Raw genomic sequence first — 15,950 nt, forward strand, 5'->3', positions numbered from 1 at the left:
AAATATCCGAATTTACTTAATGATGATGGGCTCACTGTTTAACCTGAGTTTTTAACAGACTGCTTCAGTAAAGGAAACAGTGTTGTCATACATACCATACCAGTTTTGTTCCATTTAGGGCATGTAACTGTACTTAGTATTTTAGCCAGTGCTGATCATTGAGAAATGCCCATGAATACAGCCAAGAGGAAAAAGCAGGAAAGTGAGTAGTGTGGAGCCTGGAATGTGGTGGATGAGTGGGTGTTATGACTGACAGTATTAAGCTCCTCGCCCCCCCCCCCCCAAAGAGACTGTCACAACTATTCTGATTGTTAAAAGAACTATTGACTGGCTGGATTTTTATTCTGTGCATGATATTTTGAAGAGTTGGGACCAGTAGAACAATATATAGAAAAACTTCCTGATCACTGGTAGTTGCTGTTTTGTGTTAGAATTTCATTTCCTGGGGCCTGGAGAGAAATGGCTTAGTGGTTTAGAGCACTTGCTGTTACAGAGGAACTGGGTTCTGTTCCCAGCACCCACATGTTGGCTCACAGCTGTGACTCTAGTTCCAGGTGTTGTGATGCCTTCTTTGACCCCTGTGGACACCAGGCATTCATGTAGTGCACTTACATGCAGTCAGCACACTCATACACTTAAAATAATATCTCTTAAAAACATTTTTTAAAATCTTTTTTTAAATCAGAATAGATGCCATCTGTCAGAATGTCAGGGTGTCAGCTGATGCAGGGGTTGACATCTTGCTCCTTTCTTGCTCTTCTGGTTATTTCTTCTTTTTTTTTTAATGTCGAATGCCATTTATTGAAGGATGGAGGAGGTCTTAAATACAGGCTTACAGCACAATGGGAGAACCCCGGAGGGCAGAAGTTCACAATCTTGCATCTAAGCTGTTAACGCCCATTATGCAGGATACACAGACAAGGAACTTCCCTTAAGCATTCAGGAGGGTGGAACCCGGCAGGGAATTAGCATAGGGAGGATATCAAGGTCAAGGTCAGCAAGCAAGGCAACAGTTACCCAAAACGGGGGCTAGGGCCCTACAGGTCCCCCTTTTACTAAAAAATGAGCTTCTGACTTAGGTTTCATGGGAAGTCAGCAGGTCACCTTACCCGTCATGGAGATGCCTGCCCTGGCCACACAGGCGCTCTGTTTTAGGTTGGTAAGTGCTCCCCAGGTATTACCCGTCTCTGAATACTCATTATCATACAGGCTCAATCATGTGTGAGCTGCAGAGTTAACTGCTGCCAAAGATCTCAAAGTGGCGCTGGGCTTGCAATCTGTGTGTTCGACACAGAAAAGACCAACAGAAGTCCTAACCCACTCATAGCCAGTAGGCTAAAGGCAACTGAGCCATTCCCTTCCTTAACAAGCCTTACTGCAAATTGGAGTCCTTTTAAGATGGTATCCCAAAAGCAAATGGAACTTGAGTTTATAAATTTATAATTTTCAAAGCCAATCGAAATGTATATGACTATTGAATTAAATTTATCATGCCCAATAGAATGAAAGATTAACTAACTGTGGTAGCTACTTTTGCTGCCAGTGTCTCCACTGTGCTAGCTGTAGTAACCAATTATGAAATGGTAATCCCAGAAACAGTAGCAGCGGTGGCCACCACTGCTATAATAGCAACAATGGCAGCATCGATATCAAATTCTCTTCTGGAGTGTGTGGGCATCCTCTGGCATGGACACAACTCCAGGAACATAAACCACCAAGGCCCGTTTTTCTTGATCCCAGCATAACTTAAGCTGGCAGCTCTATAAAAGAACAACTAAGAACCATAAAGAAAAAACAGGCAGCTCACAAGGAGCAGAACTAATGGTCTCATAATGGCTATATCCCAGTGCCTTGAATGAAGTTTTAGGTTTTTACCTGCCATTTGAGTTTAAGGAGAGTAAACAGATGAATAGAAAATCTTAGTGTAACTTAGACCACAAGAATTACATGAGCCATCTAATTTTTTTAATTAATTAAGTTATCTAATTTTTAAGAGGTATATTTTAGTTTTAGTATAAATTATAAACATTCTTTTAAAAGAAATAAGCAAGTGAAACACTTTTTACCTGGAGAGAAATACTATCACCATTTTGATGGTAAACTGTTCCAGAGGCCTTTTAATGCAGCTCTATAACTCCTGTCTGAAGAAACTTGTATCATTTCAGCATGTAGAAAACTTTTAAGCTAACCTTAAACATTATGCTCTGCCCCAGTTCTTGAGAGCCAGCCTGCATGGCTGCTTTGTTGTTGGTGACCTGCTCTAAAAATAGGGAGCAGACAGTAAGGGCATTAAATATGTGTCTCTCAGTTGGGAGTCAGTAGGTGTTGGTGACAAATCCCAATCTCTTTTCTGCTTGTATGAGCATAGTGGTAGCCCACAGTGAACTTCAAGTATATGAATGAAAACTCATTTTCAGACCCCCTAAGTCTGGACCAAGTTATGTTTTACATGTAATTTTCTGGTATAAAACATGATCTGGAATACTGATGTTTACTGTGTAGAAGCATCCTAGCAATTTACTTTTATACTATAATATAAAATTATGAAAATTTAAAATTAATTTTAAATTTAATGTGTATATATGCTTGTGTATATATTTGTGAATTCTATGTGTAAATGAGTAAAACATTTTAAAACTTGAAAAATAATTTTATTAAATTTCAGCATCAGAATTTTACACCATTGCTTAAAGAAGACATAGCCATATTCATTTCTCTGTGGAATGTCTAAAAATTTGTGTCCATAAAACATATGTATCCTGGTTTTTGAGGCAGGGTCTTGTTTCACGCTTGTTATGTTGCTAGCCAGGTATGACTCTTTACTTTTGATCTTCCTGCTTCTAACTCCCAAGTGCTGGCACTGCAGGCCTTGTACCATCCTGCCTAGCTAGTAAGTTGAATTTATAATAATGATTGCAAAGGTCAAGCAATAGGAATTAATCAGCACTGAATATTTTAGCATTAACCATCTTTAATGAGATTTAATGATTTACTAATTTGTGTTCCCATTAGGTTTTGGTATTTCTGTATATTTTCACTCCACATTTTTGGCATGGGAGAAACAGAATAGGTATATATTAATTAGGTATTACTATAGGGACACAAAACTCTTGCTTGACTCTAATTGTTAGTCAAGGGTTCAAGGAAGGAGAGGGAGTTTGGTGGTTTTCCTGTGAATCACAAGAAAGTTCAATTCAGAATCAAGATATGAAAATCTCTAGTGAAATGTCCCAGGAAGAGAAGGAAGAGCTCTTGGGAGACAAGTATTATCTATTCCTTGGCAAGCTGTAACTTTGGGGATAGTGGTAGTTAGGGATTAAACCCAGGTCTTCACACATGCTGAGCATGTGTTATTCACTCAGCTATACTCCCAACTCCCTGAAATTATTGTTGTTTCTTTTCATGGCAGAGAACAGGTAGTAGGTTAAGTATATTGTTAATGCTGAATTTATTTATTTATTATTGTTTTTAAGATTTAAAAATTTTTAACTTTTTTTGTGGTGGGGAGGATGGAGTTATACCCAGAAGAGTACAATTGAAGGACAGAAGAGGCCATCAGGTCTCCTGGAAAAGGTGTTAGAAGTGATTTTTGTACTGCCCTTTGTGGGTGCTGAGGACTGAACTCAACGGCTTTGCTGGAACAGAATGTGCTGTTAAGCATTGAGTCATTGCACCAGCTCCTAAGTAGAAAAATTTTAAGTGTGTGTGTGTGTGTGTGTGTGTGTGTGTGTGTGTGTGTGTGTGTGTGTGTTTGTGTGTTTCAAAAACTTTACTCTCACTGTCTTAGGGTTGCTATTACTGGGATGAAACACCATGATCAAAAACAGTTTGGGGAGAAAAAGGTTTATTTGGCTTATACTTCCACATCATTGTTCATCATCAAAGAAAGTCAGGACGGAAACTCACAGGGCAGGAACCTGAAGGCAGTAGCTGATCCAGAGGCCATGGAAGGGTGCTGCTTACTGGCTTGCACTCATGGCTGCTTAGCCTGCTTTCTTACAGAACCCAGGACCAGCAGCCTAGAGATGGCACCACCCATAATGGGCCGGGCCTTCTCCATCAATCACTAATTTAAAAAATGACCTATAGGCCTGCCTACAGCCTGATCTTATGGTGGAAGCATTCCTTCTCGCTTCCTCTCCCCTCCCCTCCCCTTTCCATCCCTTCTTTTTAGGAGGCATTTTCTTAATTGAGGTTTTCTCCACTTAGATTACATACATATACATATATATATATGTATATATATGATTAAGAAAGCAATACTATGAGACAGAATATTTTAAGCTCCCTCCTCAGCACCAAGTGATAGGCAGTTTCTTCACATTCTTTTCCTCTTTACCACTCCCTCTTATTTCTGATGAGCATAGTCACTAGATCCTTTTACTGTGATGAACACCAGAAGGAACTTGAAGAGGTAAGGGCCTGTTTCAGCTTACAGTTCCATATCACAGTCCATCATCACAGTCAGGGCAGAGACTTAAGGCAGTAACCTGGAGATAGGAACTGAGCAGGATTCATGGAGGAATGCTGCTTAATGGCTTGCTTCTCGTGGCTTGCTCAGCCTGCTGTCTTTTACCACTCAGGACCTTCTGCCTAGAGGTTGTACCTCCTGCAGTGCTGGACCTTCCTACATCAGTCATCATTCCAAAAAAGTGCCCTTACACATAAGAGGCCATTTTATAGAGGCATTTTATCAGGTGAGGTTTCCTCATCTCAGATGACTCTAGCTTGTGTCAGGTTGACAACTAACCAGCATATTTGGCCCCTTGTCAACTTGATACACAAGTATATCACTATTCAAACATTGTTTGTTCCCAATATGACATGTTACTATAGTTTCACAATAGAAAATACTCCAACTTTTATCTTTTTGTTTATGTGTATGTTTTATGGTTATTTTGCCTGTATGTATGTCTATGTCCTACATTCAGGCAGTTCCCTGAGAAACTAGAATCCCCTGGAGCTGGCGTTACACATAGTATTTAGCCATCATGTGGGCCCTGAGAATCAAATTCTTTTTTTGGGAGGGGAGCCAGAGCTTTTTACTGCTGTACCATGTTTTCAGCCCTACTCAAACTTTTAAAAGCCCCAGATTGTAAGAAATTTAACACTTAAAGTCTGAAGTTTCTCTAAAACTCCAAAGTGTCTCTGAAATAGCTGTGGTCTTATAATTGTGTGTTCCTGTAAAAATAAATGAACTCTTTCTTACTCCTAAGAGGGAATAACCAGGACATAGTTATATTCAAATCTAATCAAAACCAACGTTTTTATTTTACCATATCTAATGTTCCTGATAGTATATAAAACTCAGTGTCAGACATCTGATAGTCATGATGATCCAGGCTCTACAGGCCTTCACTTTTCTAGCTATGCCCTCTACAGCACACACAACTTGTTTTGTAAGCTCAGATCTCTCCACTCCACACCTACTGTTGTCCTTGGCAGTCGTTCCAAGGTACTAGCACCTGCAAAATACTGGGCTTCCCATTGCAACTGGGATGCATCTTCAATAGCCACTCCTAGGCTCCCTTAAGGGATTCTACCCCTGCCACATGGGGCTTCTACTGAAACAGGCTGCCCCTTCACCAGTAGTCTCTCCTGGTCCCTTCCAATAACTCCAACCCTGCCAGACCCTGCCAGGCTTCAGCTGTTCTCTATGGCACCTTCTTGCCTTCATTACTGCTTGGGTGACTCCCAGTACAAAGTTCAACCACAAGCATGATGTATAGTCTTAGCCCCCTCTGGATAACAGTTGATCCTGAGAAAAATATTCCCCAAGATTTATAATCCTCAGTTATGCTAGGCTCTTAATCACTGCTAATTTTTCAGCTCCAGCTAACCAGCATCAATTGTCCCAGGAAAGCAAAGGCTTCAACTTCGGTGGCACTAGACTCTTGCCAACCATAGCTGATTTCTGAGCCCCAGCTGACCAGAAACCACAGATTTTTAGTTCACCATATCAGATGTCTCTGATTGAATATTTCAAACTTCCCTCTGACACTTCACAAGCTAGGCCTCCATCATCTGTATTAATCTTATCTTCCAAGCCCCTACAAAACAGGCCACCATAATTCTTCCCAAAAATACATGGTCAAGTCTATCACATCAATACCACACTACCTGGTAATAAATTCTGTCTTACTTAGTGTTTCTATTGCTGTGGTAAAACAGCATGACCAAAAAGCAACTTGGAGCGTGGTAAAAAGGTTTATTTCAGCTTGCATTTCTGTATTACAGTCCATTGTAGGAAATTAGTACAGGAACTCAGGTGGGAACTGAAGCAGAATCCATGGAGGAACACTACTTACTGGTTTGCCATCCATGGTTTGTTCAGCTTGCTTTTTTATAAAACTCAGGATCATCTGCCCAGGGGTAACATTACTAAAGTGGGCTCAGCCCTTCCATGTCAATCATTAATGAAGAGAATGCCTCACAGACATGCCCACATGCCAGTCTGAATGAGGCAGTTCCTTTGGTGAGGTTCTGTCTTCCCAGATTACTCTAGTTTGTGTCAAGTTGCCAAAATTACCAGTACAATCATGTATGTATACTTAAGACAGCTTTGTTTTCCACATTACTAGTATCTTTAACAAATGATGTGGTGTAGCAACTAGGCAGTTTTTAGTGTCTTCATATCATGACACAAACTAGTTTTAGAAAGACTCTTGAGTCTAACTGGATTCTGACTACTTAGGGCTTTGACACTAAGTCAAAATTATAGAAGTTTATTGGTTAAATTTAGACTGAAGAATCATGCAGGTATGATAGTAGAAACATGTTTTAGCTTTGGAAATAGATGTTTAGATGCCCTGATTATTATCCTAGTCCCTCTTTGTTACCATGGTTTTCCTTAAAGTTTCCAAAGAAGTTGTACTTTTCCTCTCTTCTCTTTTTTTTGCCTTTCCCCTAATCTTTCCCCTTCTCCCTGACTTTCTTACCTCCATGACCCCAGCCCCCTTTTTTGGTTGTTTGTTTTGTGCTTGGAAAATAGTTGACCTTGAACTTCTGATGTCTGTGCCTCTCAAATGCTGCTAATGCTAGGGTTACAGACTTGTGTCACCATGGTGAATTTTATGTGGTGGTGGGGACTGAACCCAAGGCCTCATGCATGCCAGGCAGGCACTCTTTGTTGTGGTGCACCCCCACCCAGAGAATTGTGCTGTCTTTATCCTCATACTGGTATGCTTCAGTCTTGGTCTTTAGATTTGGTATTGACTGGCAGCTGTGTGATGCTAACTTGAATATTTTGCTCCCTTTCTGTATCTTATGACTTGTTGTAAAAAATCCATTTCCATTGTTCATAATGTTGCTTAGTTTCTTAAATACATTGATGATAATTTATCTTACAAAGTACTAGTTGTTTCCCCAAACTAAGGAAAAATGGGTAAATATGAGTAAAAATTTTAAGCCTAGTCTTTTAAACATAAACTCAACTTTTAATTATTCTGCTTTTTGGAATTATAAAGTCTTAATTATATAGTATGCATAATTTTATATAAAACAGATTGTAAAGTATTCGTTGTGTGCTTGATTTGTATTTGTAGTGGCCTGAATAGCTCCTCTCACGGGCATAGGTCCTCTTTGAAGAGTAGGCAGTATGTCATAGTAGCCACCATATTTATTTTTAGATATCATAAAGATTTTAAATCCCAAAGACTGGTCATTTTGTCTTAAATCCCAAAGACTGGTCATTTTGTCTTAATTTCTGATTGCATTGTTGTACCACAAGGCTAACAGCTTTAGGGTTGATTAATTTAGTTCAGATCATATCCAGATTTCAAACATAATTGAAAAATTATAATCAAAGAGACTGATTGAGTTGATATTAGTAGTTTCATGCAGGTGTTCTTACTTATTTTTTGTTTGTTTTTGAGACAGGGTTTCTCTGTGTAGTTTTGGTACCTGTCCTGGATCTCTCTCTGTTGACCAGGCTGCCCTTGAACTCACAGAGATCTGCCTGGCTCTGCCTCCCGAGTGCTGGGATTAAAGGCATGCGCTACCACCGCCTGGCAGGTGTTTTTATTTTAAAACCTTTTCATTGCTTGTTTCTTTTTTTGAGACAGGATCTCACTATGTAGTCCTTGCTGGCATGGAACTTGCTATATAAATCATGCTAGGGAATGCTGGGATTAAAGACACGCCCAGAAATTAAAGCAAATCTTAACACCCCTCTATTTTAGTCTTAAATTTCTTTATAGACAAATTATTATTATCCAAATGTATGCCATGTATACATTAGCACAAAATATAAAGAAATTTTCTATTTGTGAATTAAGGTATTCCTTTACAGCTGTGGTTCTCAACCTTCCTAATGTTGTTACCCCCAACCATAAAATTATTTTCATTACTACTTCATAACTGTAATTTTGCTGCTGTTATGAATCATAATTGAAATAAACTATAATGATATGCAGGATATCTAATATGAGTCCCCTGTGGAAGGTCATTTGACCTCCAAAGGGGACATGACCAACAGGTTGAGAACCACTTTTTTACAGTATATTTTAATTCCACCTTGCTCCTATACCAATAGTTAGTGTTTAGAACCAAGGTGCATTCGTGTTAGAATGAAGGCTGTTAGGAAAGATGGGAATAGAATATAGAGGTATTTTGTAGTGAGTGGCTGTCATACAGTTGTGCTGAGACTTAGTGAATGTACATCTGAGAATGCCCAGTGGTTCAGCTCTTCTTTCTTGTGAACTAACAGCCAGATTATTTGTAATTTCCCATGCTATTTAAAACAGGGTTCTCATGTATCAGCCATCTTCTGTAAGGGTGCCTAGCGTGACTTCGGTTGATCCTGCTGCTATTCCACCTTCATTAACAGACTACTCAGTACCATTCCACCATACGCCAGTGTCAAACATGTCATCAGATTTGCCAGGTATGTGGAAAGCTTTTGTTTGTTTTAGTTACATTCTTTGTAATTTTAATCAGCAGAACAAATGTATATGTATGTTTGTATGTATATATTTATACATAAATTTAGAATGTAAATGCTAAAACATATTTCAAGTCTTCATGTAGAAGTATTACTGTCTTAGTATCTCATTCTGTTGTTATTTTAATTAATGAGAATCTGTAGATTGCTGATAATAGGAGATATATGAGTATAGTAGAACGTTTTTATAGAATTGTAGAAAATTTGCACTCAGGCTTTTTCTTGGAAGCTTAGGGGGCAGAATTTCCTCAGAAATTTTTCTTCAAAACTTCTATCCAGTTGGGCCCATTTTTGCTTAGTGATTTTTACGTTGTTGATTTTCTTCTCTGTAAGGATAGGGCTAACCGTGTATTTCTCTAAAGTAGATCTTAATATTTGGAGATATTTTCATATGATCACATTTTAACAATTCAGGTTTGCTTGGATTACCTTAGTACTGGAATTTATGCAACCAAGACCAACTTTACTCTGTGCTCAGATGCTTTTTTTCATATTTTTTGTCAATCAAATCTGAGCAAAGTTAGAACTAGTATACCATATATTCATGACTTCTATGTACGAGCCATTTTTATTTAGTACACTTCTGCCCTTCTGGTTTTTTTGAAGTTAATGTTGATCTGTGGTTTATTTTTATTCTTTAATTGGTCATTGTATTACCTATCCTTTTGTTGCCTCTTGAATTTAGTTTTATCTGAATAAAATGTAATGGAAAAGAGTAGAGTAAAAATAATACCTACCAAAAATATCTTTAAAAACACCACCAAATGACATAAGATTAATACATGTTTGCTCCATGTGTGCCTTGTGATTTTGTACTTTTCACATTCTTTGTGAGACCAACCAACATCAGTCAGAACACATTCATTGAGTGCGGAGACTCTACCACGGCATAGGTGTGAGGGTTCATGTTCTCATGATAGAGTTCTTAACAGTCATGTGCTGTAACCTTGGCTAAGTTGATGATGAATGAATGTTTATCGTCTTAGTATGTGTTAGAAATAGGAACTTCTAAAAGATTTGCTTAAGACTTTCAATTGAAAGTTGGGCTTTGATAAAAACAGTAGTGAACATTTCCATTTTATGTTATAAAAGCAGTAATACCAAAAAAAAAAGCATGAATCACTAGTCCTGCTAGTTTGCAAATTATGAAAATTTGAATGCTTGTTTTTAAATTTTGAGAATTTATAACCTGTTTTTGAGCATAAGTGAAAATTTTTTCTTGTGTGGTATGTCTTAAATGTGTCTGACCTTTGTATTTTGTAAAATTAATTTAATCTTGGAATTAATACTTATTAATTGTGGAAATCATACTTATATTCAAGGCTGATATTTAGCCAATATAAACTAATAATCTGGCTATATACTGAAAAATTTTCTTAGCAGTTGATAAACTTAAATAGAATAGGGCCAATTATTCTTAGGAAAAATTACTATTTATTAAAAGTTATATGGCAATTAGACATCTAAGAAGTTTAGTTTTTACCCATGTTTTATTGTCTATGCACTTTCTTGTAATTGGTGATCTGCTGTATAATTTTATGTAATTAGTCATAATGTGCAGTTTTAATATTGATAAATTTAATAATTTTATAGTAAAAATTTAAGTAGAACACCAAGAATGGAGAGAAGACAATTTTCATACAGTCTAACATTCCTTTTAAACATCATAAATCTGAATCTTCTGAATCTGCAGGAGAACAAAGAAGAAATGATATTAATAACGAAGTGCAGCTTGGAACATCTTCTGATACTGTGCAACAATGAATACAAAATAAAACATAATTTGTATTTATGGAGTGGAAAACAGCTTGATTATTTCAAGAAAAAAACATGTCTGCCTTATTATTGCTAGTGCCATATTGTCAGGTGCGAATGGTGCTCAAAGTTGTATGATGAAATTTCACAGTGCTCAAACTTTTACATATTCAACCATGTAGCATTTATGCTTGTGAAGTTTATGGCTCAAGGAAGGAAAACTGTGTGGTTGTCAATGAGGGGACGAAAAGTGAACGGTCAGTCCATTTTAGTAATGAAGCATTTAAAATTCAAAAATTACAACTTCATTAGTATTAAAAGCACGTAGATTGTGTTATCAAAATTTTTTTATAGCACTTTTTTTGAGTTAAAAATAAGAGCCTTTTCAACTAAAGTACTTGGGAAAAAAATATAACCATCAATATGTTGTTACAGTTGAAACATGATAAAATAAGGAAATAGTATTTTGCTAACAAGGCAGTAAAATTTTACTGTTGAAATCATTTCATTTGCAAAATAATGTACTTAAATGAAAAAAATGATAATCCATTTTTTTTTAATTAGGGATAGCTTTCAAATGACATGGAAATGTTTTCAATGTGGAATATTCACATTACCATCTTTGGAGGGTATGATACTTGGAAGACAATCTAAATTTCAACAGAACATTAGAATAATGTTTATACATCTTAGTAGGGCACTGTGTAAGTTGTAGTATGTCTAGTTATCTGTGGGTGAGACATTAAACCAAATGGATGAAGTTCATCTAAAAGCTTTTCTAAATAGATTACATTTTCTGGGACACGTGAATTCAGCAATGAAAATTACAGTACATCTGAAAAGCTGGGTTGAAATAACCAATATTGGAAAATATTGGCCCTCAATGTATATCCTGTAATAATAGCGCACAGAAACAGTTGTAATATTTTATCAGACTTACATGTTTACTTAGAGTCATGTAGTGACAACAGTTGAACACTGAGAAAAAATGAGCGTTCTCAAATAATTCATTCCAATTTGTGGTACATCTTCTAAAATAGTAGTACATTCTTTAGTAGCTCTGTATTAAAATAGTATGAGTAAGCAACCTAAAAATGGTGAGTGAGCCATGGTGACTTCTGCCTGTCATCTCTGCACTTAGGAAGCGGAGCCAGGTCTGTGAGTTCATGTGTCAGCCTGTGCTACAGAGTAAGACCTTTTCTGGCAAAAGCACTTATTGTTCCTACTAAAGACCTGAGTTCATTTTATAATACCCACTGGCAGCTCACCAGCACCTTTAACTGCATCTCTAGGATATTCAGTGTCCCCACTGTGGCACTGAAACACACAAACACAGTAAATAAATAAATAATGTCCATTAAAAGTAGGAGCTATTGTAAAGTTGAACAAAATGTTACGCCACCTGGAGCAAAAGAAGAATGAATAAAAACCTGGTTTACTAAATGATATTCCAGATGACTTGGTCATATAAAACTCTTGGAAGGTGTAAAAAGGCTAGACAGGTTTGAATTGCAATTTAAAAGCAGAGAGATTTATTAAATAATCTAAAGTTTTCTCCTTACTTAAATCCATCACCTTCTGGTTATCATTTTAATGGGTAAATCATTGTAACAGTGGATTGTGATTCACTTTGTTCATCAGTTCAAACTGCTATATCATGTAGCTAATAACAAATTATACTAACAAGTTTAAAAAATGCTTTAGAAACTGTTTCAGTAATTCCTTCCAAATGGTTGGGGTTTCGGCTTGTATCATGATAAGTGTTTAAAATATACTCATTTGTAAATAAGGGAATAATGATGTTTTAAATTTTTTTAGTTAAAATTATTCATAGTTTTTATTAAATGTGTCCATTATCTTTCTTACTAATCTCTATTTTCATAGTGATATAGTATTATATTAGAATTTCACTTCATGTGGTTGGTATATTAAATGCCAACATATAAATATTTATGGAATTGAATAGACATTGGCCTTTTTTGTTTGTTTGTTTTGTTTGTTTGTATGTATGTTTTTGTCTTTTGAAACAGGAATTCACTGTGTAGCCCTGGCTGGCCTGGAACTCATAGAGATCTGCCTGTCTGTGCCTCTCAAGTGCTGGACTACATTGCCCTAACTTAGTGGCCTATGCCCAGTATGGGGTTTCTTTTTTAATGTTTTAAAACAACTTAAAAGCATTTAATCACACAGGGAAGTCTTCAGATGTTGACTTTGAAGATTATTGCTAAACTTTTGGGACATGATTTTTTTTTCTATAGCTTATTTTTACTTGAGTATTTATTTAAGGAAAATCTTTTTTATATTTCTATTTCCAGAATGTGGTTGTAGAATTCCAGTTCCTTGGTTTAGGACATTGCATTAACTGAGAACCTGTTGACTGTTAACTAGCTTAGTAGTGAGTAGCAGTTCCCAAGACTTGCCTTGTACAGAGCATTATACTCTTTAGAACTCTTGATGTGGGAGTGGGCAGAGAGCTAGCTGCTGATGAAATATCTGTTAAAGAGTTGGTATTATTAGATGAACCTAATGTGGTGTATTTCTAAAAAATAAATGTGAATTATCTTATGAACCTAAGTATGTTGTTTTTTAATGGTCCAAAGATAATTATCATGATTTTTTTTTTACCTGCTGCTTGTTCTACTGACAAAAGGAAAAGATTTGGATTAACCAGTCTAACTCTGGGAATTTTTAATGCTGCTTTTGAGTTGCACGGAGGCAGTTTTTTCCAGTTGTTTGGTCAGAGATTGTATTCACCTTTGGTTTTAGATGCATTAAATATTACCAGTTATGATTATAGACTTCAGTGTGGCGGAGAGGTGAGCATTTGCCACAGATGTTCCCTGGCATATAAATGCAGAATGATCTTGGGAAATAATTCTTGTCTCCAAAATATGAGACAACTATTAACAAAGCATTTTTGTTTTAGGTTTGGATTTTCTTTCCCTTATTCCAGTTGATCCCCAGGTATGTATCCTGAATTTAAGCAACTAATTTGTATTTGGTTGTTGATTATGTCATACTAACTAAAAATGACCAGTTGCATAAAATCAGGACAGTCAATTCTCATGTAGATAGAAATGAAGTACTATATAAATATACAATTTTAATTAAAGGAATAAAGTTACTGGTTTTCAATTTATTTATTGCTCTTACTGAAACTTTCTATTTTTATTGAACATGAACAGTTGGTATTTCTTATAAGTATTTGAGTGATTTGAATGAGTGGAAGCAATACTAAATGCATAAAAGTTAAGATTTTACACATTGATAGCATTTATATAAAACAGTCAACTAAGTTCATCAGATTTGGATCACTGACTGAGATTGGATCATTGTTTTTAAAGACAGAGTCAGACTTAAAGAAGGCCTCAGTTGAAAGTTGCAATATTGCTGTTTTTTCAATCAAAGAAAAGAGATTCTAGGAGTATCCCAGAATTGCAACCTTAATTAAGACTTTGTGGTGTACATGGGTTCTGCTGACAGTCATTAACAGCAGAGGCAAAGCACAGAAAGTGAAAGGGGCAAGATGGAACAGCAAAAGAAAGCACTTGAGGTACAGATGTGGTACCTAGGAAGAGGTGGAAGAGTTGGACCTGTCTCACCAACTTCAGAATTGACTAAATGCAGGTCCAGTGTGAGCCTCCTATCTCTGTATCTGCATCTGATTACACAAACAGCCCAGGAAATTTGAGCTCAAGATAGGTGCAGACTGAGGATTTTCTTCTCACCCTGGCTTGACTTATTATATGAGTAAGACTTTACAGGGGAAGTTACATAGTTTTCTAGGATGTAAGTTCTTCAAGCTTAACAGAGTTACATACTTTTATGTGAACAGTGCTTTAAAAGGAAAATAATCTTGGAATCCATGGCTTTTATTTCATAGTTTTATTTACATGCTTAGTGGGAGGCTGACTTATTTGGTAACTTGGTAGGAGGGTGAGAGTGGTGCCTTCTATTGACTATAGAATCCATAGGTTTTCTCCACAGTGTTCCATCATCTCATGCAGGTGTCAAAGTTAAAATGACTACAGCCAAGTCTAAGTATTCAAGGCACAGAGTTCCCACTGGCAGTAGGACGGCAGCGTGTAGCATTTGACAGATTAGTGCTGTGATGTAGGCAGAAACAAGCTTAAATGGGAGCAGATTAAAATGGAATCATCTAGACTTTTCTTTAGATTTTCCTCAGTTATAATGGACTTGATTTTAGAGAATTTTTAATACTTGACAATTTCACTGTCATAGCTTCTTATGAATATGTTCAATTTCTCCATGTGTGACATTAATTTTATAGACAAATAAAGAGTTGGCCATCCAAAAAAACAGTAACTTTCTTTGTCAAAGGGCAGCTTTGGTTGGGCATAGTGGATCACACATTTAATCCATCACTTGAGAGGCAGAGGCAGGTGGATCTGAGTTCTATGGTTTACATAGGGCTTTCCAGGAAAGCCAGAGCTACACAGTGATACCTTGTCTTGAAAAAGACCAAAAATAATGAATGAAAAGGCAGCCTCAGTTTCACTTGTTCTTCAGCTGTTTCCTTTTTCCCCCCTTTTAATGCGCCTTGAAAACCATGTAATCTGAATGGCTTAGCTTTTGAATTACTGTCCATAATTCATTGTCTAAGAATCTAAGTGATATGTAGAATAGGTAACATTAGGTGTCCTTATTGGTTTTTTTCCTGTAGTCTAACTGAAGACAAACTTAGTAGCACTAGACGTTACATGTGCTAAAGACAGTGCAGTTGTGCCTCATGTAATACATCCTACAGCAAAATACAAAACTCTAAGTTACTGCGCTCAGGTTTGTATTTATATGTGCATCAGCCACTCAGATGGTAGGTTTCTTGAGATAAGAACATTTGGAGAGGGATGTTAAGAAGCATTATAAGGAATATTAAATTTGTGATTATGATATTATTTTCTCAGTATCCTGTGTTAATTAGCTATCATATAGCCTCCAATTCAGAATGAATGTTGACATTCTAATTACACAAGTATTGTTATCTTTGTTTACAGAGGAATGCAATACCATCATTCAGCTTGTTGCTCTTAATATTACTCACAAAGGGTCTGTTTGGTTCTTAATTTTGAAAAATTACTGAACTTTATTTCAATTATTAAGTTGTTTTTGAGATTAGTTTAAGTCATAATTTAACATTAAATGATTTCAGTTATTGTTGACATTGTGTTTTCCCTATGTATATGGTCAACAGACACGTTCCACACATTCAAGACAATTAAGAATGTGTGACATT

General features: G+C 36.5%; 1 protein-coding gene across 12 annotated transcripts in view; it reads left to right on the forward strand.

Annotated features, from left to right (window-relative positions):
• Pias2 (protein inhibitor of activated STAT 2) overlaps window positions 1-15,950 on the forward strand; it is a 98,946-nt gene that overhangs the window by 59,093 nt on the left and 23,903 nt on the right. For 11 of the 12 annotated variants that reach the window (XM_052742595.1, XM_052742593.1, XM_052742601.1 and 8 more), the window contains 2 exons: window positions 8,745-8,884; window positions 13,623-13,660. In XM_052742595.1, coding sequence (XP_052598555.1) covers window positions 8,745-8,884; window positions 13,623-13,660 — 178 coding nt within the window. Of the gene's footprint in view, window positions 1-8,744; window positions 8,885-10,634; window positions 13,271-13,622; window positions 13,661-15,950 lie in introns of those variants that run through there. The other variant, XM_052742604.1, reaches the window with a different exon arrangement.

Source organism: Peromyscus californicus, unplaced genomic scaffold, assembly GCF_007827085.1.
Source record: "Peromyscus californicus insignis strain IS unplaced genomic scaffold, ASM782708v3 Scaffold_17__1_contigs__length_78620276, whole genome shotgun sequence".
Classification (NCBI taxonomy): domain Eukaryota; kingdom Metazoa; phylum Chordata; class Mammalia; order Rodentia; family Cricetidae; genus Peromyscus; species Peromyscus californicus.